Source organism: Melozone crissalis, unplaced genomic scaffold, assembly GCF_028551555.1.
Source record: "Melozone crissalis strain CALT ecotype California unplaced genomic scaffold, PUWL_Pcris_2 ptg000068l_1, whole genome shotgun sequence".
NCBI lineage: Eukaryota > Metazoa > Chordata > Aves > Passeriformes > Passerellidae > Melozone > Melozone crissalis.
In genome coordinates this window covers 11,587,221-11,613,111 of record NW_026535846.1, presented here as the reverse complement: position 1 = coordinate 11,613,111, position 25,891 = coordinate 11,587,221, and the positions used below count along the sequence as shown (strand labels likewise).

Below are 25,891 nucleotides of genomic sequence, written 5' to 3'. Positions count from 1 at the left end.
GTGCACTGGAGGGAAATGAGCCACCTGCTTCCTTCATTGCCTTGAGCTCAGGGTCATTAGCACTGAACAATCTTAAGCATATCTTGACAATTATTATTTTTCATTTAGGGAAAATACAGTGCAGTGCAGAATTTTGCTAACCTTCAAAAATATTCAGCTGCTGTTACCTTAGAATGTAGGAAAACTGAGTAATTCATGGACATATGTGAATGTGAATACCTAATTTTAAAATACAAATGAGTCTACTAAATTTGACTTTTTCTTTTAATATCAGACTTAAAATATTGTTGAAGAGAGTTGTTTTCCTTTTGAGATTTGAATTGCATTTGCTGCATCTTAGTAAAATTTTAGGCATGTTTCTTTTCAGGAGAATTTGGCCTTCTAACACTTGGAAGCCATTAAAAAATAATTGTATTTAGAGGAATTGCAGGGTTTTCAGCAGTACTAGGAATGGATTGCAACTAAAACTCTTCCTACAGTATACCCCATCACACAGATCTCAGCCTTTCCTGACTTTTTGCTAAAACGTTTTGTCTTAACCACATTGTCTAGGGCTGCAAGGCATTCCAGGGGAGAAAGGGGATCCAGGTCCTCCAGGCTTCGATATTCCAGGTCCTCCAGGTGACCAAGGAGCTCCAGGATATCCAGGACCCCCTGGACTACCAGGGCCTCAGGGTTCACCTGGGCCCCCTGGCAGGGATGGAATACCTGGATTTCCAGGTAAGTTCATGTATTTTACCTGTGGAGAAAGACCAAACTGCAGTTACAGGTGGTAAGCTCTTTATGCTTGGCCATGCCAGCTTAATGTGCTTAGGTGTTTATCCTATCTATTTAAAGTTGGATATATGTGACCATTACACCTCATACTTTAAAAAAAAAAATGTAACAAGATTTGTTGCATTAAAATCCTTGTTACTTTTTCCCTCTTCCCTGTAACTTGATTTAAATATTTCATACGTTATTCTTTTTCATAACTTTCAGATATGGCTTTGATCATCATTGTTATGATACTTCTCTAATTTATTTTGTGATTGTTTTCTAGTCATTGCTCTAATTATGAACGGAATTTGTTTAAAGAAAATCATGATAAATGCTACTTAGTTTTAAGTATTAATTTCCTTATTCTAAGTGTTAGACTATTCAGTTAAGCTAGTCTGTTTTGGCCTTTGAAACAGAAATACTAAAAATGAATTTTGATAATCTCTTGGATAGAGGGAGCAATACAAAAGATTCTAGAAGTAGTGTAAACTTAATTGTCTTCTTGCCTTTCACTCAAGTCAAGTTTGTTCCAACTAGTATTTGTGTTTCAAACCAAAGAACTAAACCTCTTGGAGATATAAACATGCTTTCTACCATAGCAGAGCAGTGCAAATTTTCTTCTCAGGACCTAACTGGAAAAATTGCCACAATTTTCAAGTGTCATTCTGTCTGATATTAATTTATACAATAAATGAGTGCTTGTAATTCCCTTAAAACACACATGTGCTGGTTAATAAATACCATAGAGATCCAGGGAGCAAATTTAAGGTGCCTGTTAGGTTTTGAGTTTCTGTTCAGAATGACAATGTGGTTGGTTCAATGCTTTTAGGTGCCAAAGGTGAGATGGGTGTCATGGGAGCTCCTGGTCCTCCAGGGCCTCCAGGAACTCCTGGAAGAAATGGTCTGCCTGGCTTGAAAGGTAATGTTTGTTTTATTCACCCTTGAAAGGGACACAGAATGCTGTTTTCCCTCTCCTGTGTTGTAATACTAACATCTAGATTTTAATTTCTCAGAACTGCCTAAGTTATTGTCTTGTTACAGTGCTGATGTTCAGAATTGCTTTGCATTTTTAAGCCATAGCATTCAATCACTATTTAGTTGATGTCATGAATTGTTAGCTATTTTAGAAACATTTCCTTTGGATTGATGGCATTGAAGTAGGGCAATATTTCTGCAGTGTGTTTTGAAGCCTGCTTAAAGCAGCAGAAAGAAGAAAATCAGTAGCTTAGAGTTATGGAGTCATCAAGAATTAGCTATATAGGTATCAGAGAGTCTCTTCTCAGCATTTTCCCAACCCCCTTGTTGGAGAAGAATTTTGAAAGAGTTTGGTAAAAGAAAACCCAGTTCACCTCTCCAGAACAAGGAGGCTCTGAATCCAAAGGTGCCATAGCTGTTGTGCTGGTAGCACAGCGTGGCTCAGACAGGCACAGCTGCTTCCTCTGCTGCCCAGAGCTGGCAGACACCCCTGTGCACTCCATTCACTCAGCTTTGTTCCAGGGCTAAAGGTGCTGTGGAGCACCTTCCATGAACTGCCTGATCATTGGGTGAATTCCAACCTCATGAATAAATCATGGAATGCCTATGTAAGACAAAGCATGACAAATACATTAGCCTACCTTTAAGAATTATTTTTTTCGTTTTGTTGGCTGTACCTTCTGTAGGTAATAGTGGATTACCTGGTCCACCAGGACCTCCTGGACCAGTGGGGCAGAAAGGCATCAAAGGTGAAGCAGGTCTGCCAGGTCCACCAGGAACACTTGATCCCAAACAGCTGGGAGCAAAAGGAGAAAAAGGCGAGCCGGGTGTTCCAGGTAAGGAACTTTGCATGTGGGTGTGGGGAGGTGCTTTGTCCTCTACACATACTAGTGAGCTGTGACTGAATCCATTACTATTCATTCAGTCTTACAGAAAAAAAAATAATTTGGAATATAGATGTGGTTTAAAGTCTTGTGTTTATGCTTTTTAAAAGGGATTTTGTGACCAAGTTCCTTTGTATGATTAGTCTGCTGTGTCCTTGCTCATTAGCTGTTACTATTATTTGGCACATGGCAGTTTTGTAATAGCACTAAGATGCTTTGAGCAGGATTACAATTCACTCTTCTAGGAGTTATTCCTAAGCATGATGAGAGAGTTTTCATAGCTGCTGTCCTGGCTGCATTCCTGCTGTCTCAAAGGCCCTTCAGTCTTTGCCACATAGAATGAAGTTGCTCAGGTCATCTTCTCATGCACCACCTCTGTATTCTCCCTTTGAGTGTCTCTCTGTACCACCTATGAGCTGAATGTCATCTCTGTGTGTGTTCCTGCTTGGGAAGTTGGCAGCCTGGAAGTCTTTTTCAAGTCAGTGTTCTGTCATTCTTACTGGCTTCTCCCTCCTCCCCCACCAAGGGTTCTGATGTCTCCTTTGAACTCTTAATTTAGTCTTGAAAGGAGTAAAAAATATTCTACCCTAGAGAGAGCCAGAATGCTTTTCCCTAATGTTGTCCCAGCCATTTTTTTGCTAATTTACCTATTGTGTTAATTTCTCACAAGCCAACATAGGCTCCAAAGACACTATTTTTCTTTTCCTATGGAAGGCAGGTTTAACTATGTCAGCAGGGCAACACAAATTTCTTATGGGATAACAGCCATATAGAACTTGTAAAAATATGCTAAAAAAAATTGCATTAAATTTTATAATATATTAGTCCCAAAGTGATTTTGATGTAGCAATGTAATTTAAATTGTATATAAATAATCTGAGTGAATGCAGAGATTAGAATGGAGTCTGCTCATCCAGAAAACGGCCCTTGAGTGAAGTATATTAGCATTAGTCATGAAGTTACTTTTTTCTCTACTTACTATATTGTTCCTGTTCTGTAGTAATTTTAAAGTTTCCAGAACAAATACTTTGTGTTCTGTGATACTTTTCTTTGCTAAGCTAGGGGAATTATATTTACTGAAGAAAAATCCCTATTTGGTTTTTTATTCGTCCATAGCTACATCTGATCTCTTAAGGTAAAAGAAAACATACAGTAGTAGTGATAGTAGTAATAATAAAATGTGTCTTTTTCCCTTGAGGTGTTCCTGGTTTATCAGGCCAGAAAGGTTATCAAGGTCTCCCAGGTGACCCAGGCCCACCAGGACTTAGTGGCCCACCAGGTGTGCCAGGATTGCCAGGTCAGTAAACAAGGCCTCAGCTGGACAGTTTTGATGAATAAAGATTTGCATTTGTTTTTATCATGGAGTTGGGCTGCTAATCCACTTATATCTAAACTAACCTTAGGGATTTGCACTTGAAACTGCAGCACAGTTTTGGGACATTTAAAGTCATTATCCAAACACATGCTTGAAGCCCTTTCCTTCCAACAGACTCAAGAGCAGGTTTAAACTGATCCCATTGAAGATTAAGGTGTCTTTCAGTTTGCAAGTACTTTCAGACTGCAAAAGTACCTGCTGCCTGAGCAAGCAACGTGACTGCAGAACCTGCCAAAAGGACTTTCATTTCATGTGTTTATTTCATGTATTGCTAAGCATTGTATTTTGAAAATGGCCAAATAGATGTATTGCAAAGGCTGTCAGGGTGTCTAATATTTGCTTTGGTGAGTATTAATGAAAGAATTGCAAGGACCAAGAAAACTAATTCTGTTTTGAACCACTTCTCAGATAAATTGTTATAGCTGTAGGGAGATCTTGAGTCCTTTCTTGCTGTGTCTAATGTAGGCCTTGCTCTAAATATTTTGTTGGGCTTAGGGATTATTGTTAACATCCAGGACTCACACCAGTTTGGGCATTGTAGGTTGCATTTAATTCTGTAAAAGAAGCTGCTGAATACTTGTTCCACATAAGAGATGATGTGTTCATTCTGCAGAGGAACTCATGACAGACCATATCACACCTGTCAGTGCTGAATCCTTTCAGATGGTGACTGAATCCTGGACTGAGATTTGACCTATTTCATTAGACTTGTGTCAAAACAAATCTGCAGTGGCCCTGATCAAATCTTGGCTTGCAACAAAATGAAGGTGTTGAATATTTTACTACAAATAAGTGTGGAAAAGCAAGTAGGAGCAGTATGAGACCTAAAGCAACTCCAAATCCATTGCTTGTAATCAGATAAGCATGTTCATATGAGAATGCATGGATATCAGAAACCTGTAATTATTGCCATTAATTAACTCAATCACACCTTTCCTAGGCATCAAGGGAGACTTGGGGCTTCCTGGGCAGCCAGGACCAACAGGACCTCCAGGATTAAAAGGAGCTATGGGAGAGATGGGCCTTCCAGGTTAGTTTCTGTGCTTGAATTGTACTTCATCTGGGCCAGTGTTCTCCTGTTCTATACCCCAAAGATGACTCTGTTTGTGTCTAGTATGTAATAATAGCAATAAGGATGAGGATTGCATAAAGCACTACATACATAATGTATGGAGACTTTTAGGTAATTGTTTTAGTTTGGTTTTAGAAGGAAAAAAACATTAGGTATTCAAGGCCAGCCAGTCAGATTGTTAGGCCTTTCTAGTTGAGTTGCTGTACTTTGAATTATTTCTGTAAATTACTGCAGAAGTTTTATTTTTTTTTAATTTCATTTTATCTTTTGGACAGGTCCCCCTGGGCTTAAAGGCAACCAAGGACTGGCAGGACGTCCAGGGCAGCCTGGGCCTGCAGGATTTCCTGGACTGAAAGGGGAGAAAGGTGACCCTGGTCTTTCAGGCATTGGTATTCCTGGTCCCCCTGGACCAAAGGTACCTTTACAAAATCCTTCCATTGAAAATTACATGAGGAAATTAAATTTTGTGTTGATTTTTTTCCCCCTCAACTATTACTTTATATATACTACGTACAACTGTAAATATGTATATAAATACATTAGAAACAAGCAGGGTTGACTTTTCAGGTGAGATAAAAATTTCTAATTTTAAAGGTGAAAATATTTATATATAACTTAATCAGTTTAAAGCAGAAGGTTGTTTACCAGACTTTTCCAGTTGGATTTACTTAGTGGCCTAATCTTCACTGTGACACTCGTGTAGTTGCTAAGGATTTATACAATTAATATCATTGTCCTCGTCTAATTATGTAGTTAATTCCTAAAAATTTTAGACATACATTTAAGAACAAATTATTCATAATAAAGCATGGTTACTGCTTTTTAAAATTTTAAAGTCTGTATAAAGTATTTTAATTAATATTTACTTATATCATCCTTTCTGCCACCCACAAAAAAGTGAAAAAAAGATCTTCAGAATGTCTTACAGTCTTCACTGATGCCTTGCAATTGATGTTGTGCCCAATTAACTTAGCAAAAACATTGCATGATTAAAGCTGCACTGGTTTCATTTTTATTCTGCACTGTCATAGGATAAAAATCTCTGATCCTGCTGGAAGAAAGGAAGGTATTTTTTCTTCAACATAGGCCTGTTCTGAGGAAAAACTATGATACAGTACACAAAATTATAGGGGGAAGCTGTGGAAGTCTTTACTATTGCTGGTTTTGCTTCATTTTGTGTTGAGATGATTCACATTAACTGGACATGGGGAGAGGTGTGCACAATATACTTGTGATCTTGATGTGATGGTAGGATGGGGAACATACAATGAGGGCTTTCTTATCTTAAGAAATCTGGGTTTGTATTTCTGCTTAATGTTTTCTAGGGAGATCTTGGCTTGCCTGGATACCCAGGCAGTCCAGGTGCAAAAGGTATAGCTGGAAATCCTGGTTTGCCTGGATTTCCAGGCAGTCCAGGTGCAAAAGGAGAACCAGGCCTTCCTGGATTCCCAGGTAATCCTCAACAGATTTTTTTTTTCATTTGCCCTCTTGCTAATATTGATATGAACAGCCAAACACAGTGGGTAACTGGAGGAGATTCCAGCCTCTCAGAATTTCTGGTAATCTGCTGCTTCTAAGCTTTGTGCTGTTGGAATTGTCACTGCAAAAGTGTGGGAATGCCTCTCTTATGAATGCCTTCTGAAATTGTTCCTCTGCTCTGATGGGATGGAGCAGCTGTGTTAGTTAATACTCTCCATAGCACTCACTCTTACCTCCTCTAACACAAAATATTGGGGTGAAAAAAAAAGTATTTCTATTTTTTCCATCATGAATCAGTAAAAAAGTGCCATCCTGGAAAACTTAGCAGTTTTTTCATATCATTTATTGTCCAAAAAATGTGTTCTAAAGAGAAATTTCTGAAATATAATTAAATTATGTTTTGCACTTTGTTCTTTAAAAATATTAATAATGGTTGTTCCGTTGACAGGTGTTGGTCAGTTTTTTCATTCAAAATTTAAAGAAATAAAGTCTTTATGTTGGCTGCATTTACAGCACTAAAGGCTGTTTTACAAATATGCTTGGGATGCTTTGATGTACAAAATTAGGGAATTTACAACTTGTGGTCATGACAACCGGAAGCTTAGCAGAAAACAAAACTTGACCATGAACCTGACTGTTTTTACCCTCTGTTTCATGTCATGCCCAAAAGGCTGAACAGCCACAAGGTGTATTGAGACACTGTCTTGGTCAGGCTCAGGTGTTGTTCAGAGCAGACACTGCAACAGATCAGTGTTTCCTGCCTCCCTCTCAGTTCATGCTGTAGGGGTGAGAATCCACTGTAAACCCTAAGACCATTTTTACTTTTTCAGGAAGGGAAAAGAGGATTGGGGAAGGACTATTCAATCCCAGTTCATAACGCTTTCAATTTGTTGTCAAGCAGAAACATCTGTCCTTAAAATGGTTACTGTTGAGTTGCTGTGTCCTTGGCCATGAGCACTCACCGGTTAAGAGGAGGCTTGAGAGTAGCAGTAAGGGCAGTTATACCAGTATGTTTTGTTTCTGTGCATCCTTTGCTTTCTAATTCATATCCTTACCAGCTGTAAATCTGCAAAAGAATCATAAATACAATATCTTGGTAGAATTAGTTCTTCGTCAATCAGGGCATCTCAGATTGTAGCATTTCAAGATCTGCTGAAAAGTCAGTTTTGTTCATTATTTGATTGAAATGCCTGTACTTTACAGGAACACCAGGAATTCCAGGACCAAAAGGTATTGAGGGCCCTCCAGGTAATCCTGGCCTGCCTGGACCACCTGGGCCAGTAGGTGAGTATGGACAGAGCAGCAGAGATCACCTGCTTCTGTGAAAAACATAACACATGAAGGCACTTCCTTTCTTTTTAGCATCATGGAAATGTATCTATATGTATATGGGTGCTCGAACACCATCGCACATTGAACTTAATTCACGGAAATTAAACAGCAGAGAAAAATTTTAACTTTATTTTGAGGACTTGTATTTGCTGTCAATTCATTAGCTATTGAAACAAGAAAACTGTTTCTGTACTTACCAGCTTTATTTATGCTATGTATTACAGTGGTCTAACCTGTTTTATAGGAGCAAAATTCTAATTTATTTTAAAGGGAAGCATTATATTTTTAGCAAACAGTGACTGCTTGAAAAATCACAGGCCTAAAAGGCTTTTTTGAATTGTCAGGGCAGGGGAGAGAGAGAAAGGTTCAATTTTAAGATTGCACCCTTGTAAATCTTTTATTGCATTACCACACCTTTAGATTCAGATAGTGGTGAAGGGGATGCTGGTTTTCTTTACTGCAGTTTAGGCAAGACTGTGCTGATGTGTTCCATCCCTATTTTAGGTGATATTGGTCGTCCTGGCCCACCTGGTCCTTCAGGGGAAAAGGGACAGCCTGGTCGAGATGGTATCCCTGGACCAGCGGGTCAGAAGGGTGAACCAGGTTAGGTGTCCTTCCTGTTTCTTTCCTGCTCTTCACTCTGCATTGACATGTCCTGTTTGCTCTATTCTTTCTTTCCTGTAACTGCCCTTACACCTTCAAAGCTGCTCCTGTGGTTCCTGGCTGCTGGGTGGCTCACAAAGGATGCTGGCAAGCTGCCAGGGAAGCACAGGGCAAGAATTCAGCCAGCTCTCCTGGATTTCATTACCTGCCTTTAACACCAGCCTCTGCTCCTGTATTCCATGGTAGCTGTATTGCTTCAGCTCAGTTACACAGTGGATAAACAGTGTAATCCCTGCTCTAAAGATAGATCTACAGACAAAAATGCAAACATAGTAACTCCCAAAATCTGAAAGAATGTGGATTGCAAGGGGATGGAAACAGTTATGAAAGTTAGGGATGCATTCAATAGCAAACCCTCCAACTTTGGAGAAGACTGGTGAGTGAATGAGAATCCAAGTCATCTCAAGGAATCACTTATTTAGATGAACTGCACTTTCATTGTTCTAAGCCTCATATTCCTATTTCTGGAGACCTGAAAGCTAAATATTCATTTTTGTCTAAATCTGTCTTTTTTTCAGGTCTACCAGGTTTTGGGCGTCCAGGACCCCCAGGACTCCCAGGATTGTCAGGTAAAGCTTTTCTTTTGCCTTTGTTAAGAAGCTTCAATGTAAAATACATTTACACACCAAAACCAAGAAGGGTATGTTGTTTTTTCTGTAACAAATGCTATAGCTACAAGTAATTTTTTTTCCTCAGCAGACTGTTTTAAATTAACCACAGGAATAAAGACATTTTATTACTGACCACTATAATTTTGTAAATTAGCAATTATGCAGCCAGAATAAATGCATACAGAGCAATAGCCTATTGCATTGTGTGGAACTTTGCTGATTGGTGTCAGTAAATAAAGCATTCATGCAACAGATGACAAATGAAGCTGCTTTGCAAGTATAGGTACTCAATACATTGCTCTTTTCTGGTAGCATTAAAGCTCCTAAATTCTCCAGGCTTATTTGAAAATTTTGCATGTCTTAATTTTTAGCAGCATTTCAAAAAAAGATGAAGTCTTAATACTGACAGGTCTCTTCACAGAAGCCTTATTTGTAGGTTTACAGTCTGCAAGGATGTTTATGAATTACAGCATCACTGACTTAGGAAGACTTTTTAACATGTTATAAGCTATAGCACTTTCTCCTGCAAGGATTATTAGCCCTCACTCTTTTCTGAATGTTAGAGAATTTTACCATCTCACCCTGCAAATAAGGGGAGTTGTGGCCCAACTTGTGCCTTCTGCAAGAGAGAAATGGCTTTGCAAGTTGGCTTTTGGGCTTTATGTAAATTTGTAACAGTATTTACGAAGATGACTTTTTACAGGGCAAAAAGGGGAATTGGGATTACCTGGTCCACCGGGACCCCCTGGACTTCAAGGCCCGAAGGGAGAACCAGGTTTCCAGGGATTCCCTGGTCTGCAGGGTCCACCAGGTCCACCAGGAATACCAGGGCCACCTCTGGAAGGTCCTAAAGGTAGCCCTGGCCCACCAGGTGTTCCAGGAAGGCCAGGTAAGAGCATGATCCATACCTGTGAACATCTGCCTATACTTTGATATTTTGCTGGTGGGTCATCAGCCTTTAAATTGGCTCCGTTTATTTGGATGGATAAGGTCAAGCCTCATGGCATAGACGTGTGGGCAACTAGAGAATTTTGTTGCCAAAAAACCTCAGTATCTATAAATGAACTAGCCTGAGTTTCTCCAAATTTCGGATGCCTGGCAGCAAAAATCAAAGGCGTTCCCCGCGAGAGGTTCTCCGCATGCTGCCCCAATAATCCTCACAAGCACGATCAGCCTCTGAACGTCTGAGGCCTTGGCAGTGTCACACCATCAGCAAACATCACCGCGCACAAACACCAAACGTAACAAGCCCCATCATTCTGAGTCATGAAAATCAAATTCCCACTAGCATCCCAGCATGGTCAGATTGGACACTGCTCCTCATCTCCGGCCCATGTAACACAAGTCATTGCTCCATCGTGGCTCCCGTGGACTCCGCGCTCCATCGTGCCGTGTTCATCTTTCCATTCCATGTTTGCATCTTATTCCTGCACCAACTAATTCTGGGAATGAGAAAACACTTCACTGAGTTAACATTGCTGAGCAACTACCTGGCCTGTGTTAGAAACTGATTTCGATTTTGTGTTACAGAATGTTTATTTGCATTTAGATACTGCTCTTGAAAAAATCTGATTTAAATGAACTTGCCACAGCTCCAGCTCAAGCTTACTTCTGAATCTTTAATCCAGAAGTACTGTGCTACATCTAAGATTCATCTCGCATAACAGGCTTGATATTCTCCCTAAAGGAGACTGCTTTCAAACCAAGCCATTGGTAGATGACAGGTATTTTTTTCCTTTGCAGATTAATGGTGAAGTAATATTTTTGTTTATTGCCCTCAAGTTATTCTTTAAATAAAAGACTTCTCAGAGGAAAGTTAGTTTTGAGATAATACATTTGTAAAATAGCTGGAACACAGATGTTGTTGATTTTTGGGTATCAAGGGAGAGTTTAGTATTGCAGTATACACTTGAAAAGATTTAAAGGTTCCCATTTTCCTCATGCTTGCTTCTGATACAAGAGGAGGCAGTCACACTGAATAATGTTTCTTTGAATGGAATTTTATCAAAATATTTTCCCTAGAGCTGGGATTGAATCATGTGTTATTATCAATGGCAATATGAGTTTTTCTTTTGCAGAGTAGGCTATGAACTCATATACCCTAACTGTGTATTTAAAAAATGAGTCATTATAAACATTGGTTCAATTTATAGCACCTTAGAACTGGGTGATGTTTGCCAGTACAATGAGGTTTTCTTTTAGTGCCAGTAAAAATACTTCCGTTGTGTTTCATCCTAAACCTGCTTTGTGTGGGACTGATGAGGGACAACTACCCTGTGGGTTAATGATCCTCAGCCAGTCCCAATGTCTCCCTGGTTTCCTATTTGGTTGGTAGAATGAGGAGTGCATGCCTTCCCCCCTTTTCCTGGAGGAACTAACTGTTCCCTGCTGTGTCCCAGGGGCTCTAACCAGGCACTGGAGCATCCCTGCAGCATGTTCGTAGCCCCAGTTTGCTTTGGAGTTTCTGTTAATTCTTCTGTGTATAGGGTAGTGCAGCAATTAAAATTTTGGCTCAGGACAGTGATTGGTCTGTAACAGTAAAGGCTTTCATTTTTAAAAGTTTCTTATACAGAGGATATCTCCAAACTTTAAAGAAGTCTTTAAGAGTACACCAGGCTAAGCAACCTCTGAGGTATAATAGAAGTACCAAGTGAGATCTCTGCTCTGCTGTGGCATTGGGATTTTATGGAGCTGCTCATCTGTTCACACTTCCCTCCCTAAACCAAGTGTTTACTGATTCTGATCAGCTGGGAAGGTGGAGCAATGGTGGGACTCATTTTGTGCAGGTTTATCAGCAGGGGAAACAACCAGTGAGGTTCTGCTCAGCCATGTTCTCTCTCTTTTTCTCTTTCTTTCTCTTATTTCCATTTTTGTTGCATGCAATGTATAAAGTGAAGCATTTGTTTTGCTCAGTTATGTGTGAACTAATGTGGATAAACCAAACTATTATTGCAGTTCTGGTACAATCAGCACTCCAGCCTTTTGTTTCTGATGGTAACAGAGTCTATTGTTGGAATGCTGATTTTGTAACATTCAACATAAGGCAGTTACTCATAAAAGCAGCTGTGTGGCTGTCAAATTACCCCTTCCAGGGACAGAAATAAAACCAGAATCTGTTTGCGTGCACTGTTTGTTGTTGACTTCTGGGTATATTCTAAGATTAGTAAAAGAGATGAAGTCAAACATGATGTAGCTCTCTGACTCCAGTTGAGTTACCCCTAAAATAAACATTGATAGATGGTGTTGGCATAGATTTAATAATTCACTATGAAATTAAGCCAATTTCCAGGGCAACAGCACACTGCTGTTACTCCACATGTCTGTTTTCCTTGCTATGAATAATAATAGTTTGGTGTTTTGCACACTGTATGTAAAGGAATATTGAGCTAAATCTAAAAAGAAAGGTTTAGTTGAATATGTTAGTTTGTTGATATTTCTAACAATTTTGATGTTTTTCCCCTTGTTCTAATGATGACCTTGGTGAATTCTGACCCCCTACTCCCAGGTCCCTCAGGTTAGCCCCATAACGCCAAAATAATAACTTTGCATGAAAATGAATGTACTACTTTTGTAGTGTCTAAATGTAGATATGCAGAGTCATGTTTCAGACATACCTTTTAATTTGTGGTGGGAAAAAAATGCTCAAAGTTGGCTTTCAGCCCTCTCTTCCATGTTGTTGTGGGACTGACATTGGAAGGACACAGTTGCTCTGCCCATGGTGGAAGACCATGTGAGTCTAGATTTGCAAGGCTTTTATAAAGTGTCCCCAGCTGCAAAACTTGTTTTTAGCATTTTTTTTCCCTCAGTGCAGTTGGAAACAATATATTCTGATTTTCAGCTTTTTTTTAAAAAGCACGTTGCACTGTCCTCCCATGACTTGCTGCATAATTGTGTGTTGCAGCTTGGGCAAGTGACAGTAGTAATTTTTGTAGCACCTGCTACTGTTGATTTTGGACACTCTCAAGTGACTTAAATAAATTAGATGCTTCTTTTATACCAGCAGTATTGGTAGGAAAATTTATATAGACTAACAGTGATGCTTTAGATTCCCAACTTAAAGCCTTTTAAGTTTGCAGTGCAGAGAAATCCTTATTTCCATTGTTTCACTTCAGTAGCCCATTTAGAGGAAATGAGGAAAGTTCTTCCTTCCACAAGTATTTAATGAAAATAAAGCTCACAGCCATGTCCTCCCTGGCCCTAGGGCAGTGGGATACAATTGGTGAGAACATTACTGAGACATTTATTGTAACCTTAGTGTATCAACATGGAGCACAAACTGGCACTTGGGAAGATTTTCACATCTGTGTCTAGACTGAAAATGACTTGGTATATCTATTTAATAATAATGATGTCTTTAGGTTTTGCTATGATGACTTTCAGGCAGCAAAGAACTGTCATGAAAATTCAATAAAGGAATACATTTTAGTTTTCAGCCTGCTGTCCTGAGCACCACAAGGTAGCAAATTTGGTAGCCCCTGATGTTTGAATCCTATCTTTATGCAGCCATGTCAAAAAAAGGAAATGTGGCTTTACCTTTTAATTTTACTGTGGTCACTCAAGCAGTAACCACGCTTTCAAAGAGAGCCGCCATCATGGGGTGCTGAGAGGAACTGAGCAATTGCATCAAGTTTTGTTCCACCCTGTGACTGTGATCAGCCAGAATTCAGTGATGAACATGTGTGGGACTGATTTATAAATCATAGCAAAACTTACCTATCAGTGAAATATAGTTTATAAGTACTTAGCAGTAACAATGAAATGTCCATGTCATTATTTTTAACAACTGTATTACAGTTAATATTTAAAATAATTTACCAGATATGTAAGAAATAGTGCTGTGAGATAAACCTGTATATTTATTGTAGTTTTTAGCTGCAAATTGCATGGTGATATGTTGATATATTGAAATCATTTCACTGACATGAAATATGCAAGTGGCACAGGAGCTAAAATATATATTAACTTAGGAGCATTGTAGGGACAACCAGCTTATCTTTTGAGAGAGGACATTTAAATCATTTTTCTAAGGATGTTATCACATGCCATTCTCCATATAACCTTGAGCAGGTAAATTAGCATCTTGATATATTTTTATCAAGATAAAATAATGCCAACAGTAAAGACAACAAACTCTAAATTTGCAAGTTCTGCTGTGTTTTTGCTTACAGCATTTGCAGCCCTGTTGATTCATGTCAATCCTGCTTAAAGTTTCACAGAGGGCATAAGCCTACTTTTCAGTCCTGGAATTGTATTCACAGATAGTTGAGGCTCATACCTGATTAGTAGTGATAAGTCCTTCTGTTAGTCACACTTCCCCTCTGCCCAAAGCAGAATTTTGCACAAGAGTGAGCTATAATTCACAATTTTCCTATTTGCCAAGCTCCAGGCTCTGAGACTATTGTCAGTGAAATGGTTGCATAGTCCAAACCCTGTTGTGAGCAGGACTAACCATTTATAGGCCTTAGCTGTAATGTTAAAGCAATTATATGTTCTTCAGTGAAGCTTTAAGTTTGCTGTTAAATGAAGTGTCAAATTAGTTTCAGTAGAGCCTAGTCACCAGAATAACTAGTATCTGAAATACCTGTTTGTGTATTCATGTGTGGTTTTATGCATGCATGTGGATTATACTGTAAATACAAAATACGTTGGTGAAGTGGGTTGTTGTGTAGTGTATATGCTGTCATCTGTACTATTTCTAACTAGTAATCTTGTTTTGTACTGTGATGTCTGACCCTTCTAACATCGATCATTGGGCTTTGGTGAACTCTGATCCTTCCAGGGCCTCCAGGTTAGATTCTTAACTCGGGCAATTTCTTTTACTGCATTGCACTTGATGTAAGAGAAACAGATGTTTTCTGTAACTCTGTGATTGTCTTTTTAAGGGCTGTGGTTACTCTGCAGACCGTGTGTGTTTGATTAGCATGCCCCAGATGGTAACCTGGTATTTTTTGCATGTGTACAGTACCAGACCACTATGAAAGAGCAAAATAAACACAAAAAAATCCTCTCATGGTGGGATGTTTTCTGTAGCTGAAACTGCTACAGGATATGTGTGAAATATGGTACAAAACTGCTGTTGATTTTAAAAGGGAAGGAATTCTATACTCAAATTTGCATGCAGAAACACAAATCATCAAATTTATCCATTGGTTATAGACTATGAGGATGTCAAAGGAGATTCAAAGTTGAGAAGTACTGAAAATCCAGCACACTGATAAATGTTAGATTTGTACTACATGAGAGAATGTCATAGCACTGTCCTGCAAAAAAATCCTTTTGTTAATGCAGTTATGAGCTCTAACTTGTAAAATGTTATTAGCTGTTCTGCACTTGCTTATGGTTTATTTTGCCACAAAAATTATACTGGTTACCTTCCATTTAGATGGTGGGACAAAGGTGGAGGTCTCATCTTTGAGTTCTCCAGATATCAAAGTTTCTTTTATACCCACTGCTTTGTTTTTGATTAATCTAGCTGTAACAAAGGCAAAATATTTATAGACCAGCCCAGTTTCTCTATTAGATTTACACAGTGTAAGTCTACTAAAGATTAAAACAATCAGTTGCAGAGAGAGTCATTCAACATAAGGAAGTTTCTGCAGCTCATGTTATGTAGGCAAGGCAGAATGACAAGCTTCTTGCTGCCCAGCAGTCAGGAGACAGCACACGTGTGCTCCTTAATAGGTATGTCAAATTCTAACAAGAAAGCAGCACTGTGCTGTGCTAGTGTTGAGACTAGCTTACAAAAGCAATTCAGGCTGTTAAGAAGCACTTAAGACATGGTGAATGTAATGCAGGTCAGCAGAGAGGATATTTGTACCATCTAATTTTGGGTTTCTTGGCTCCTGGTAAAGGCACTGGGCTGGTCACCAGTAAGCTGCTAATGCAGGTGAGCTGCACTGCCTTCTGGAAAGACCTGCTTCATCAGCTAGATAAGGGGCCTTGGTTCCTGAGTTGGGTAGTGCAAATAATTCCTCTTACTTGTTTTCCTTCTAGTTTACCCTGAATTTAGCACTGAAATAAAGCTGGGAAATTAAGCCAAAATATCTTTTTTGTTTTAAACACTGAAGGCACAAACTTGGGGAAAATTTATGATATATACTGATGTGTGCATATTTGTTCTGCAATGTTAAGGTCCACCAGGCCCAGAAGGTCCACGAGGACCACCAGGCAGTGGAGGACTTAAAGGGGAAAAAGGGAACCCAGGTCCACCTGGTCCACCTGGCCTGACTGGTCCAAAGGGAGATCAAGGACCACCTGGACGCCAGGTAGGACAAGAAATGGAGTTTTCCCCTAGCTAATTTTTAAATCCAATAAAAATGGAATATATTTTGGTGGAACATGCAGTTTAACATAATAAAAGCCAAAATGTGGTAGCTAACACCCTGTCTTGTAGCAAGGCAGAGGATCTTTTCCTCAGCTGTCCCCCAGTATTGAGGCAGGATGTCCGTGCTGTATTCCCATGGGAGCTGGAGCTGTCCATGCAGCCTCGTGTTCCCTCTCTCACTGCCTCATGGCCTCAGCCCTCCACAGCCCCCAGTGGGCTTTGTTGTCCCCAGCCACCTGTTCCATCCTGGTTCTCTGGAGCTGCTGAGATGAGGGAATAATGTGAGGCTCTTCTCTTCAGGGGGATCCTGGGCGTCCAGGTCTGAATGGAATGAAGGGTGACCCCGGGGTTCCAGGCGTTCCAGGATTCCCAGGTATTTCACTGGCTATTCCCAGGTATTTAACCAGCATTCTGAGCAAAACCTCTAGACACAGTAACAGCCTGTTTAGGCCATTCCTGCAGCAGACTTTGTAGAACAGCATGTTCTTTCACTGGGTAACTGTGTGAATTTGATGTTTCAGGTATGAAGGGTCCCACTGGACCTGCAGGACCCGCTGGCCTCACGGGCAGCCAGGGACTGCCAGGCCCACCAGGTAGGAGTCCAGGGTAGTGGCACTGTCACTTTTGCTCCCTGTCAGTAGAATTTGTTACACAGATGACTCGGTCTCAGCCAGCAAAGTGAGTGAGCAAGATCTTCAGCATAATTCCAACCTGTACTTTTTAGCCCCTACAAGTAATTCTAATGTGTTTCATACTCTGTATCCAGTCTATATGGATTAACTCCTTGGGGGGGGAGTCACCAAGATTACCTTTTTGTCATATATATACACTTATTCTTTCTTGCAATGATGGAGCTCTTGGCTTTATTTTGAAATAAAGAAACTGTTTCTAATGCTGTCTTCCACCTCAGTTTCTCTAATACCAATATTCGTTCTCTCAGGTCCGCCAGGTTTACCAGGTACCATTGGACGAAGCATTGTTGTCAAAGGTGATCCTGGTTCCCCAGGTCCTCCAGGACAGCCTGGCTCCAAAGGGCCACCTGGATTGCCAGGGCCACAGGGATTGCCAGGTATGGTCCAAGGTGGCTGCAGAGGACATGGTCAGAAATGTGTCTGAGTGCAGGTGGCAGTGCCAGTGACATGGCACAGGCTGCAGAGATGAGTTACTGAGCTCAGCAAGGGACAAGAGAGAAATGCAGGTTAACAGATAAACACAGGATTCCACCATATACATCTGGTTTAATGGGCTGTTCTTCTCTTGAGTCAGAAAGAAGCAGCAGATGAGTCATTGACAACTTGAAGATTTCTGTAGTGAGATTTCAAGCGCTTTTATTTCAGTTATGCTTTTGTGTGTTCCAGGTCCAATTGGTCTTCCTGGTGACCCAGGGAGAGATGGACTTCCTGGTTTTGATGGTCCAGCAGGACGAAAAGGAGAGAGAGGTCATCCAGGCCAACCAGGTAGGGTGCTGATGCTATGAGGACTCGCTGGAAAAAGAGTCCCATTTCTGAATGGAGGCTAATACTGGGAAGTAATATCTTTGCTTCATGGGAATAATGATAAAATCATAATTTCAGGATTTTCCTAATGCAAAAATATTACAAACACCTGAACATACTTTGATTTGGAATATTTTCAGCACCAGCATATTGCTGGTCATTGCTGAACATTGTCAAGTGCTTTACCTCAAGCTTAATGGCATCCCCTTTGTAGCACAGCTGATGCAGAGGAGATAATGAAGATTGTAAGAAAGCGAAGAGAGATGAGTAAAATAATGCTTATTTTGCATGGAAATTATGAATGGGGAAAATTGGCTTCATAAAAGTGTTTCACTAAAGTCAGACATTGGACTGCCATTTAGGTATTGCATAGAACTACTGAACTAGGATTTGAGAAATCAGACAAGGCACTGGGAAAATTTTCTAAAGGTAATAGATATTAAGTAGCTCTCTATTGCAACTTGTGAGAAAAAATATTAGAATTAAAGCAGTTGAAAAGAATACAAAAATCCATAACACCTCTTTTTCCTTTTTGTCTGAGCAGCTCTATGAAATGTTAGCATTATTTTAGTAAAAATATGTAAATAATGACTGCAGAATAACACAGTCTAAATATCTGTTGTTATATTTCCTGATATTGCTGTTCAAGAACAGCCTTTTCTTATACATTTATCAGTTATATTACTCATTTTTGCTCACATTCAAGGCTGTTCTAGCTTATTTCCACTTTTAGTAACCTATTCCAAAATTGGCAGCAGTTTTTCATTTTGATGAGCTTTGGCTCAGGTGTTACCACAGCATGGCCTGGAGTAAGACTTGCCCCTGTTTCTGGCTCTGTGATTTATTTTGTGATCTTGATCTCTATTTCAACATTATCTTAAGCTGCATGCACAGTTATGTTTTGGAAGTGGGGAGCTGACTGAAGTCATTCCAGCAGCTGCCGTGTTTTCTGCAGTTATTATAATGCCTGACAACCCTGAGAGTATTTAGCTTCACAATGCCCCTACAAAACAGAGAAGTTGCACTGTTACAACCACCTATGACAACCTCCCTGATTCAACCAAGCTTAAATTAAAAAAAAAAAAAAAATCCAGGAAGACAGTGTGTTAGGAAATACCAGGTGCCCTAAAACAGAAAATCATGAGACCAACAACCTTCCAGAGATGTGTTGGTCCTAAAAGAGCAAGCAGTGGTGTTAATCAACACTGTGTGTTGTGTTTATCTCCTGTGAACAGGGTCACGAGGAGTACAAGGACCTCCTGGTCCTGATGGTTTACAAGGCCCACCTGGTCCTCCTGGAACAGCTTCTGTTGCTCATGGATTCCTTATAACTCGGCACAGTCAGACCAGGGATACACCACTATGTCCACAGGGAACAGCAAGAATATATGATGGATTCTCTCTTCTGTATGTGCAAGGAAATGAGAGAGCACATGGCCAGGATTTGGGTGAGATATTCTGTATGCTCTCTCTTTAAGAGGAAACGTGCTGTAGCTGCTTCTTCGAGTGCTTGGGTTCTTTGAAGACAGAGCAGCCTTGGAGATTTCTAGAGGAGGATGGGGATTGCATGCTGAGATCTGCTGTCTCCAGAGGATGCACATTGTAATTCAGGATGAAGGAATGTAAACCAAAATGAAGTTTTTTTCCCTATGACAATTTGATGGCCCTTGCTGTGCACTCACAGGAGGGAGAGGAAGGATCCACAAGTACTGCTCTCAAAGAATTGCTATAAAAAGCAATGAAGTGAAAACTTTGCTGTCTTATGTGTCTTACTCTGTAGGTACTGCTGGGAGCTGTCTTAGACGTTTCAGCACCATGCCCTTCATGTTCTGCAACATCAACAATGTTTGTAACTTTGCATCAAGGAATGACTACTCCTACTGGCTGTCAACCCCCGAGTCGATGCCGATGAGCATGGAGCCACTCACTGGGCCAAGCATCCAGCCCTTCATCAGCCGGTGAGGCACAGCAGGCCAGCAGCTGGTTTAGTACCTGAGAAATAGTATATCTTACCCCACGTGTTTCCAACATGCACCTTGGGAATTAACAGATAAATCTGTCATGTTTTGTTCTGGGAGAGACTAGAAAAATAGGGGTTTTTTAAGTATTCATTGTCTGCAGAGGTTCATTTCCCTGCAGCAGTGATAAGAGGCTGTACAGCTTTTCTCAATCAAGCAATCTCTGTAGTCAACAGTGTGAGATCACTGTGGAGAGGAAAGAGAACTTGGAAGCCGCTGACTTTAGGATTAAGGCACTCACCTGGGGACTTTGAGCTTCCAGTTTTTGTTTCAGGGACTGCTTCAGTATTTTACCCAATGTAGTGAAAACACAGACAGATTTGAGCTCCAAACTACTCTTATTGCAGTTAAAAAATATGTGAGAAATAGAAGTCTGGGTTAATAGGTGAGTTTTGTTCCCTTTTTCAATGTAAGAATTCTTAATAAAACATACTCCTATTATATTTTAACATCACGTGTTTCTCTGGTATTCCCCTGTGTCCAGATGTGTTGTGTGTGAAGCTCCTGCTATGGTGATAGCTGTCCACAGCCAGACCATTCAGATCCCTTCATGTCCTCCAGGCTGGGACTCCCTCTGGATTGGTTATTCTTTCATGATGGTAAGAACTGCCTCCTACTCCAGAAGCAGCTACTGCCTGCCCACCTGTGTCCTCAGCTGCTTTAGGACACTGATAAGTACTGCAAGGGTTGGCATTTTACCGTCAGCCCCTAACCAAGGTAGCCAGGACTGACAGCACACAGATCCTGGTGTCACTGACGTTTATGGAGGTGTCTGACGCCACACTATCTCTGCCAAAAATGAACAGTAGCTGACTGCTGTGCTATTCAGTTTTTAACACCTAAGATCCTTGTTTGTGTCCTTCTTCCCTCCACTAGCACACAAGTGCTGGAGCAGAGGGCTCTGGGCAGGCCTTGGCCTCTCCTGGCTCCTGTTTGGAAGAGTTCCGCTCAGCGCCGTTCATCGAATGCCATGGCCGGGGCACCTGCAATTACTATGCTAATTCCTACAGCTTCTGGCTGGCAACTGTAGAGGTGTCAGAAATGTTCAGGTAAGAAAACCTGTTTCTTGTCTATTGCTTTATTCCAGAATGAATGCTTTTGAAACTGAATTTATTCCAAAGATCAAAAGATATTTGTTTATAGGGATATAGGGAAATAACTTAGCTTGTTTTCCCCCTCACAACCAGTTTTTCAAGTGTTTCTTTGGTAAGCCTTTAATATTCTGTGAAAACTTGCTAGGGCACATTCTGTTTTGCAAGGAGCCAGATTCTTTTTGTGTGAGCTCTCATTTTGTTGTAGTACCTCCTCTGAAAGTAGTCCTACTGTGTTTACTATATTTGGAGCCCAAAAAAAATTTTGATTTTTTTCTTGCCAAACCTTTCAATAAATCCAAATATTTTGAAAGGTGATTCACAGATATACAAGGGATAGGAGTGAAGGGCAAGATCAACTCTACTTAAATCTTTTGAGGCAGAGGTTCATATGACTTGTTTTTAAAAATCTTACATGAAGAAGGTTTCCTACCCTCCATGGCCAGCATTTCTTCCACACATTGCAGAAGGAAACAGGATGATATTTTGGCTACAAGGAAGCCAGTGGCCATTGTGTCCTCAGCTTCTTTGCAGTCAGCATTTCAGCTGGAGTTTCTCAGTTCCTCCAACTTTTTCCCTTTCAAGTTGAGTAGCAAATCGTTTCTTCAATGAAGAATCATCTCTTTTCATAGAATAAATAGCTACTGCCCTGTTTGTGTGCTGATACAAAACTCTTTAATATTCCCACTGCCACCTAATTGAAAAGTGTAGCTTTGTGGCACAGGGCTGGCACTATGCTCTGAGCAGTGGGGGCCCCTAAGTTGGTTTTGTGTAACACCTACAATCAGGGAGGGTACTTGACATGATAATTCATCACTCTTCAGTTTTCTGGGTAGCTGATTATTGGTAATTCACCAGTGAAAATTTCCTATTGGTAACTGCCATGCACCCTTGATATTTGCCTTTAATGTTTTGTCCCTCCCATTAAAACAACTTCCTTCTTCATTCTGTTTTTTAAAGAAACTTTTAAGCATTTGGCTTGTGTGCACACATATTACACTAATTGCATTAATCTCCCACCTTGTTAGCCTTTCAAAATAAAAATAAATTATTTGGTAAAGCTACCACTTAAATGCAGTTCTGATTGTAGCAGTACTTTTGGTGTGTTGTTAAAGTACCCTTCAACTAAAGGCCAGAAACAGACCCACATACAGTCTTAAATGTACACAGTTCACCTTCCCCTTGGGTTGTGTTTGTGCTCCATCATCTGCCAGACTGAAACAGTGCTTAGCATACCTTGGGGACACTGACACAATTGAGCATCTGTCACCTGCTGCTGGCAACAGACTGAATGAGCCCTCTTAGAAAAACTCGCCAATTCAGGATTCATTCCCTGCTCACATACGTCAGTTTTAAATGAAACAGTGAATTCAGTGGAAGTTGAACTGTAAACAAAGAAAAACCTAATGCAACCTTTCCTTTGTGTCTGTCAACCAGCAAACCTCAGTCTGAGACACTGAAAGCTGGAGACTTGAGGACGCGGATTAGTCGTTGTCAAGTTTGCATGAAGAAGACGTAACATCTTGGAGAATGTTTTATAAAACAATTGAAAATTCCTAAGATGCACTGTCTTCCAGCTGCAACAATGGTGCTACTGTGCAGAAAGAAAAGAAAAAACAAATCCAAACTGTTTTTACCATGCAAATTCAAGTGTACCTCACTCATGTGCCAAACTAAGGGTTGTTCAGTATCTATTTGACAACAGGACTAAGATGAAAGAATTGACCTCTTGGAAACAGAAAAGAACACTTGAGGTTCACCAAGGATCAGAAGATGAATTTTTTCATTTCTCTCCCTGTACCAAAATGGCACCTTTTTGATCAACCAAGAGAATTGAGAAGAACACGACGCACTGAGTATGTTTAAAATAACAAGACTGCAGTTTTGAAAAACATTTTTCATGGTGCTACTAACCCTACTGTATTTTTAATATGAAATTTTAAGCTTATTTCTCTTTGTAAGTAATGAAATGTGTATATTGTGTAAACACCTTTTTAATCTAAACTTTCAGTCATCTAGAAACAAACCAGACTGATAAAAAATCCTTATGTCTAAAATTAAAAGATAAGACAGTATTTTATTATGAAACTTGTGGTACAGAGAGAATTTACCCCTCTTATGCCAATTTATTCATTTAATTTTTCATTTCCTTCTCACTTGCCAACCTGATATATTTGGGGAATGCACAATTATTCTGAAGTAATTTTGATCAGGGTTTTAAATGTTGTACACCATACTAGCAGTGGTTTTATTTGTGCTTAGAAAACCCAATCCACTTAAAAAGGGGTTTTTTATCTGGTGAAAATATGTGAAATTATTAGCCATATTCTATATCCTTCTTTTAAGAATACAAGTCACATTCACATTTTAGTAATCAGTTTGGTTTAACCAAACCTGTCCTTTGGGAATATCCAGTTACCAAAGCATTTAGGGTGATGCTTACATGAAACTTCACCTCTGAAGTGGTGTCATATGTTTTATCCAGAATAGTATACACACTAAGAAACCTTCTGAATAAAATAAAGCATAAGCTGGTGGAAACCTTCCTATTTACATATTTATCTTTTAATCTTATGTGAATTTATACACATCCACAATGTATTCACAGTATACAGCAACTCCTGTGTATGTATAGTTCACATAAGGCCTTGAAAGATGGTGCATGCAGTCTTTCTGATGTCAGTTTGTAAGAATCCTCCTATGTATGTCTAAAGAGTGTCACTACTTGTGCAATAGCTGAAAAGTGATCACTTTTGTATGCATGACTGTTCAGCTTCTATGGTCAGAGCGTTTCATTTACCCTCGTGTATAAACAGCTCCCTGACAATGCAGGACTCTGTCAAGTGACAATACCTTCATATTTTCATTGTATATTGCCACCTCGACTATCAATACAACCTAACTTGTGAATTAACATTCTGCTCTCTACAGGTGATGTGTATTTGTTTATTGAATACTGTTAAGTAATTTATCTGCTAATGGCTGTTCTTACCTTCCAGTTGTCCCTGTAAACACGGAGCATCTGACATCTCCTTGTTTTACACATTTGACAAAAGACATAGGACTGGTGACTGAGCAGGTGGCAGTGATATACAATGAGATTGGTGCTGATTTCTAAAGCTTTCAACTGAGTATGAAACTGAAGTTCTTTAGTTTAAAGTGCAAAATAATAATAGCTTTGTCTTTTTTCCATTAGCTGCAGTTATATCTGTTGGTAGAGAGTGGGAATTCAGCAATGTGTATCTTTCAGCTCAGTTTAGTTTGGTTTGCTGATGCACGTAGTAATAAACTGAACTGCTGCTACCTCCAAGTCAGGAACTTGTTACCAAAGCTGAAATAAAATAGTCTCTTCATGTAAACACAAGCCCTTATCTTGCTGCTGGCTCTGCAGAAGTCTAAAATGAACATAGCAGCCAATCCTTATTCCTAAAACAGCAGAAAAGTGGATGCTAAGGCCAAGGAGCTCTCAAAGGAAAGGGCTCTCCCAGCTCTCCCTACCAACACCCCATCTTGTGTTTACCAACACAAAGTGTTTAAATGTGGGGACATGGAATAGAGTGGACCATGTTTAGTAAACCAGTGTATAACTGGTAGCTTCTTTGTAAGATCTGGGCTTCTCTTGCAGCAGGTAAAACCAAGACAGGACATCCTAAGGGTACAGAGCACCCAGACCTGCTGGTCTTGTGGCAGCTTCAGGGCCCAAAGCTGTGAGATGACCAGAGAAAAGTGAAGTATGTAAAGCAGCTGTGCTTGTGACAGCTCTGTTTTCTCTTCTGTTCCTGCAGCTCTGACCTTGACCTGGACAGGAGTCCTGAACCTTAATGAGCTTCAGGCACAGAATTCCAAAAGGGTGACCTAAGTAAGTGGTCTAGACATGAAGGAACATCTTTTATTTTGAGATCTGCAGCAGAGATTCAAGAGATGTTGGGTTAATTCTCACCACACCTTCTGTGCCTTAGAGCAGGTAAATCACTTGACCTGTGTTGGATCGGAGTTACTGATCTATAAAAGAGAACAAGGTTATTATTCTCTTCTGCTTCTTGATGCTTAGACTGTAAGCTCCTTGGGGCAGAGACATTGAGGGGGCTCAAATGTTGGTTGGGGCCTCTAGGTGCTATCCATCACTATATAAACATTAAACTACAGGTAAAAGTTTGTGTTTGCAGCTTTATTATTAAAAAAGGAAAACGGTGCTTTGGCCATTGGATCGTTACAACAGTTTTCAACACCACCTAAACACAGTGCAGCTCTGGACACCACTTCAGCTCCAGTTAAGGCTCTTTTCCTGCTGTCTGGTATGTTTTTGCAAGTTTTTATTTTCATAACTAATCCTGTAGATTTGGGCTATTTTAGTTAATCTCAGCAGGCAGCTGGCAGGTCTGAGCTGTTGGGGACATGCTGCAGCCACTCGAGGGCACCGTGTGGCTGTGACAGCAGCACTGCCAGGGCTGGCCCTGCCTGGAGGAGGGAGCACTGCAGAAAAGCTTGGCAGGAGGGGGGTCCTCACCCTTTCTTGCCCACTACACAGGCTCTTGTCCTGCAGTGGGGAACTGTGAATTGCAACCAGAATGATGAGTGAAAAAGTGCAATTTTTCTAAAGGAATACTAGTTTTAATCCTAAAACCAGCATTCAGCAATCTTGTGCCTAGGCTGGATTTACACTGTTCTAATGTTAAAAAAATAAATGTTCTGCTTCAGGCAGAGACTTTCAGTCCCTCTAGAAATCGTGTTACAATGAGGAAAAAGCTTACATAGACATCATATTCATTCCTAGGGTGGGATTTAAATTTCTTAAACACTTTTGCAGTCTGA

The 25,891-nt window shown here is 40.1% G+C and overlaps 1 protein-coding gene across 1 annotated transcript in view; it reads left to right on the top strand.

Moving 5' to 3' along the window:
- The window catches only part of COL4A5 (collagen type IV alpha 5 chain), a 42,900-nt gene extending 18,903 nt beyond the window's left edge, over nt 1-23,997 (top strand). The window contains exons 25-46 of the mRNA XM_054289546.1: nt 553-720; nt 1,589-1,678; nt 2,421-2,570; nt 3,817-3,915; nt 4,934-5,023; nt 5,341-5,480; nt 6,391-6,517; nt 7,748-7,828; nt 8,381-8,479; nt 9,058-9,108; nt 9,854-10,039; nt 14,930-14,938; nt 16,282-16,415; nt 16,775-16,847; nt 16,996-17,067; nt 17,415-17,543; nt 17,833-17,931; nt 19,206-19,418; nt 19,751-19,928; nt 20,473-20,587; nt 20,865-21,037; nt 22,517-23,997. Of these exons, the coding sequence (XP_054145521.1) occupies nt 553-720; nt 1,589-1,678; nt 2,421-2,570; nt 3,817-3,915; nt 4,934-5,023; nt 5,341-5,480; nt 6,391-6,517; nt 7,748-7,828; nt 8,381-8,479; nt 9,058-9,108; nt 9,854-10,039; nt 14,930-14,938; nt 16,282-16,415; nt 16,775-16,847; nt 16,996-17,067; nt 17,415-17,543; nt 17,833-17,931; nt 19,206-19,418; nt 19,751-19,928; nt 20,473-20,587; nt 20,865-21,037; nt 22,517-22,598 (2,558 nt within the window). The 3' untranslated portion in view covers nt 22,599-23,997. The remainder of the gene's footprint in view (nt 1-552; nt 721-1,588; nt 1,679-2,420; nt 2,571-3,816; nt 3,916-4,933; nt 5,024-5,340; nt 5,481-6,390; nt 6,518-7,747; nt 7,829-8,380; nt 8,480-9,057; nt 9,109-9,853; nt 10,040-14,929; nt 14,939-16,281; nt 16,416-16,774; nt 16,848-16,995; nt 17,068-17,414; nt 17,544-17,832; nt 17,932-19,205; nt 19,419-19,750; nt 19,929-20,472; nt 20,588-20,864; nt 21,038-22,516) is intronic.
- The last annotated feature ends 1,894 nt before the right edge of the window (nt 23,998-25,891 follow it).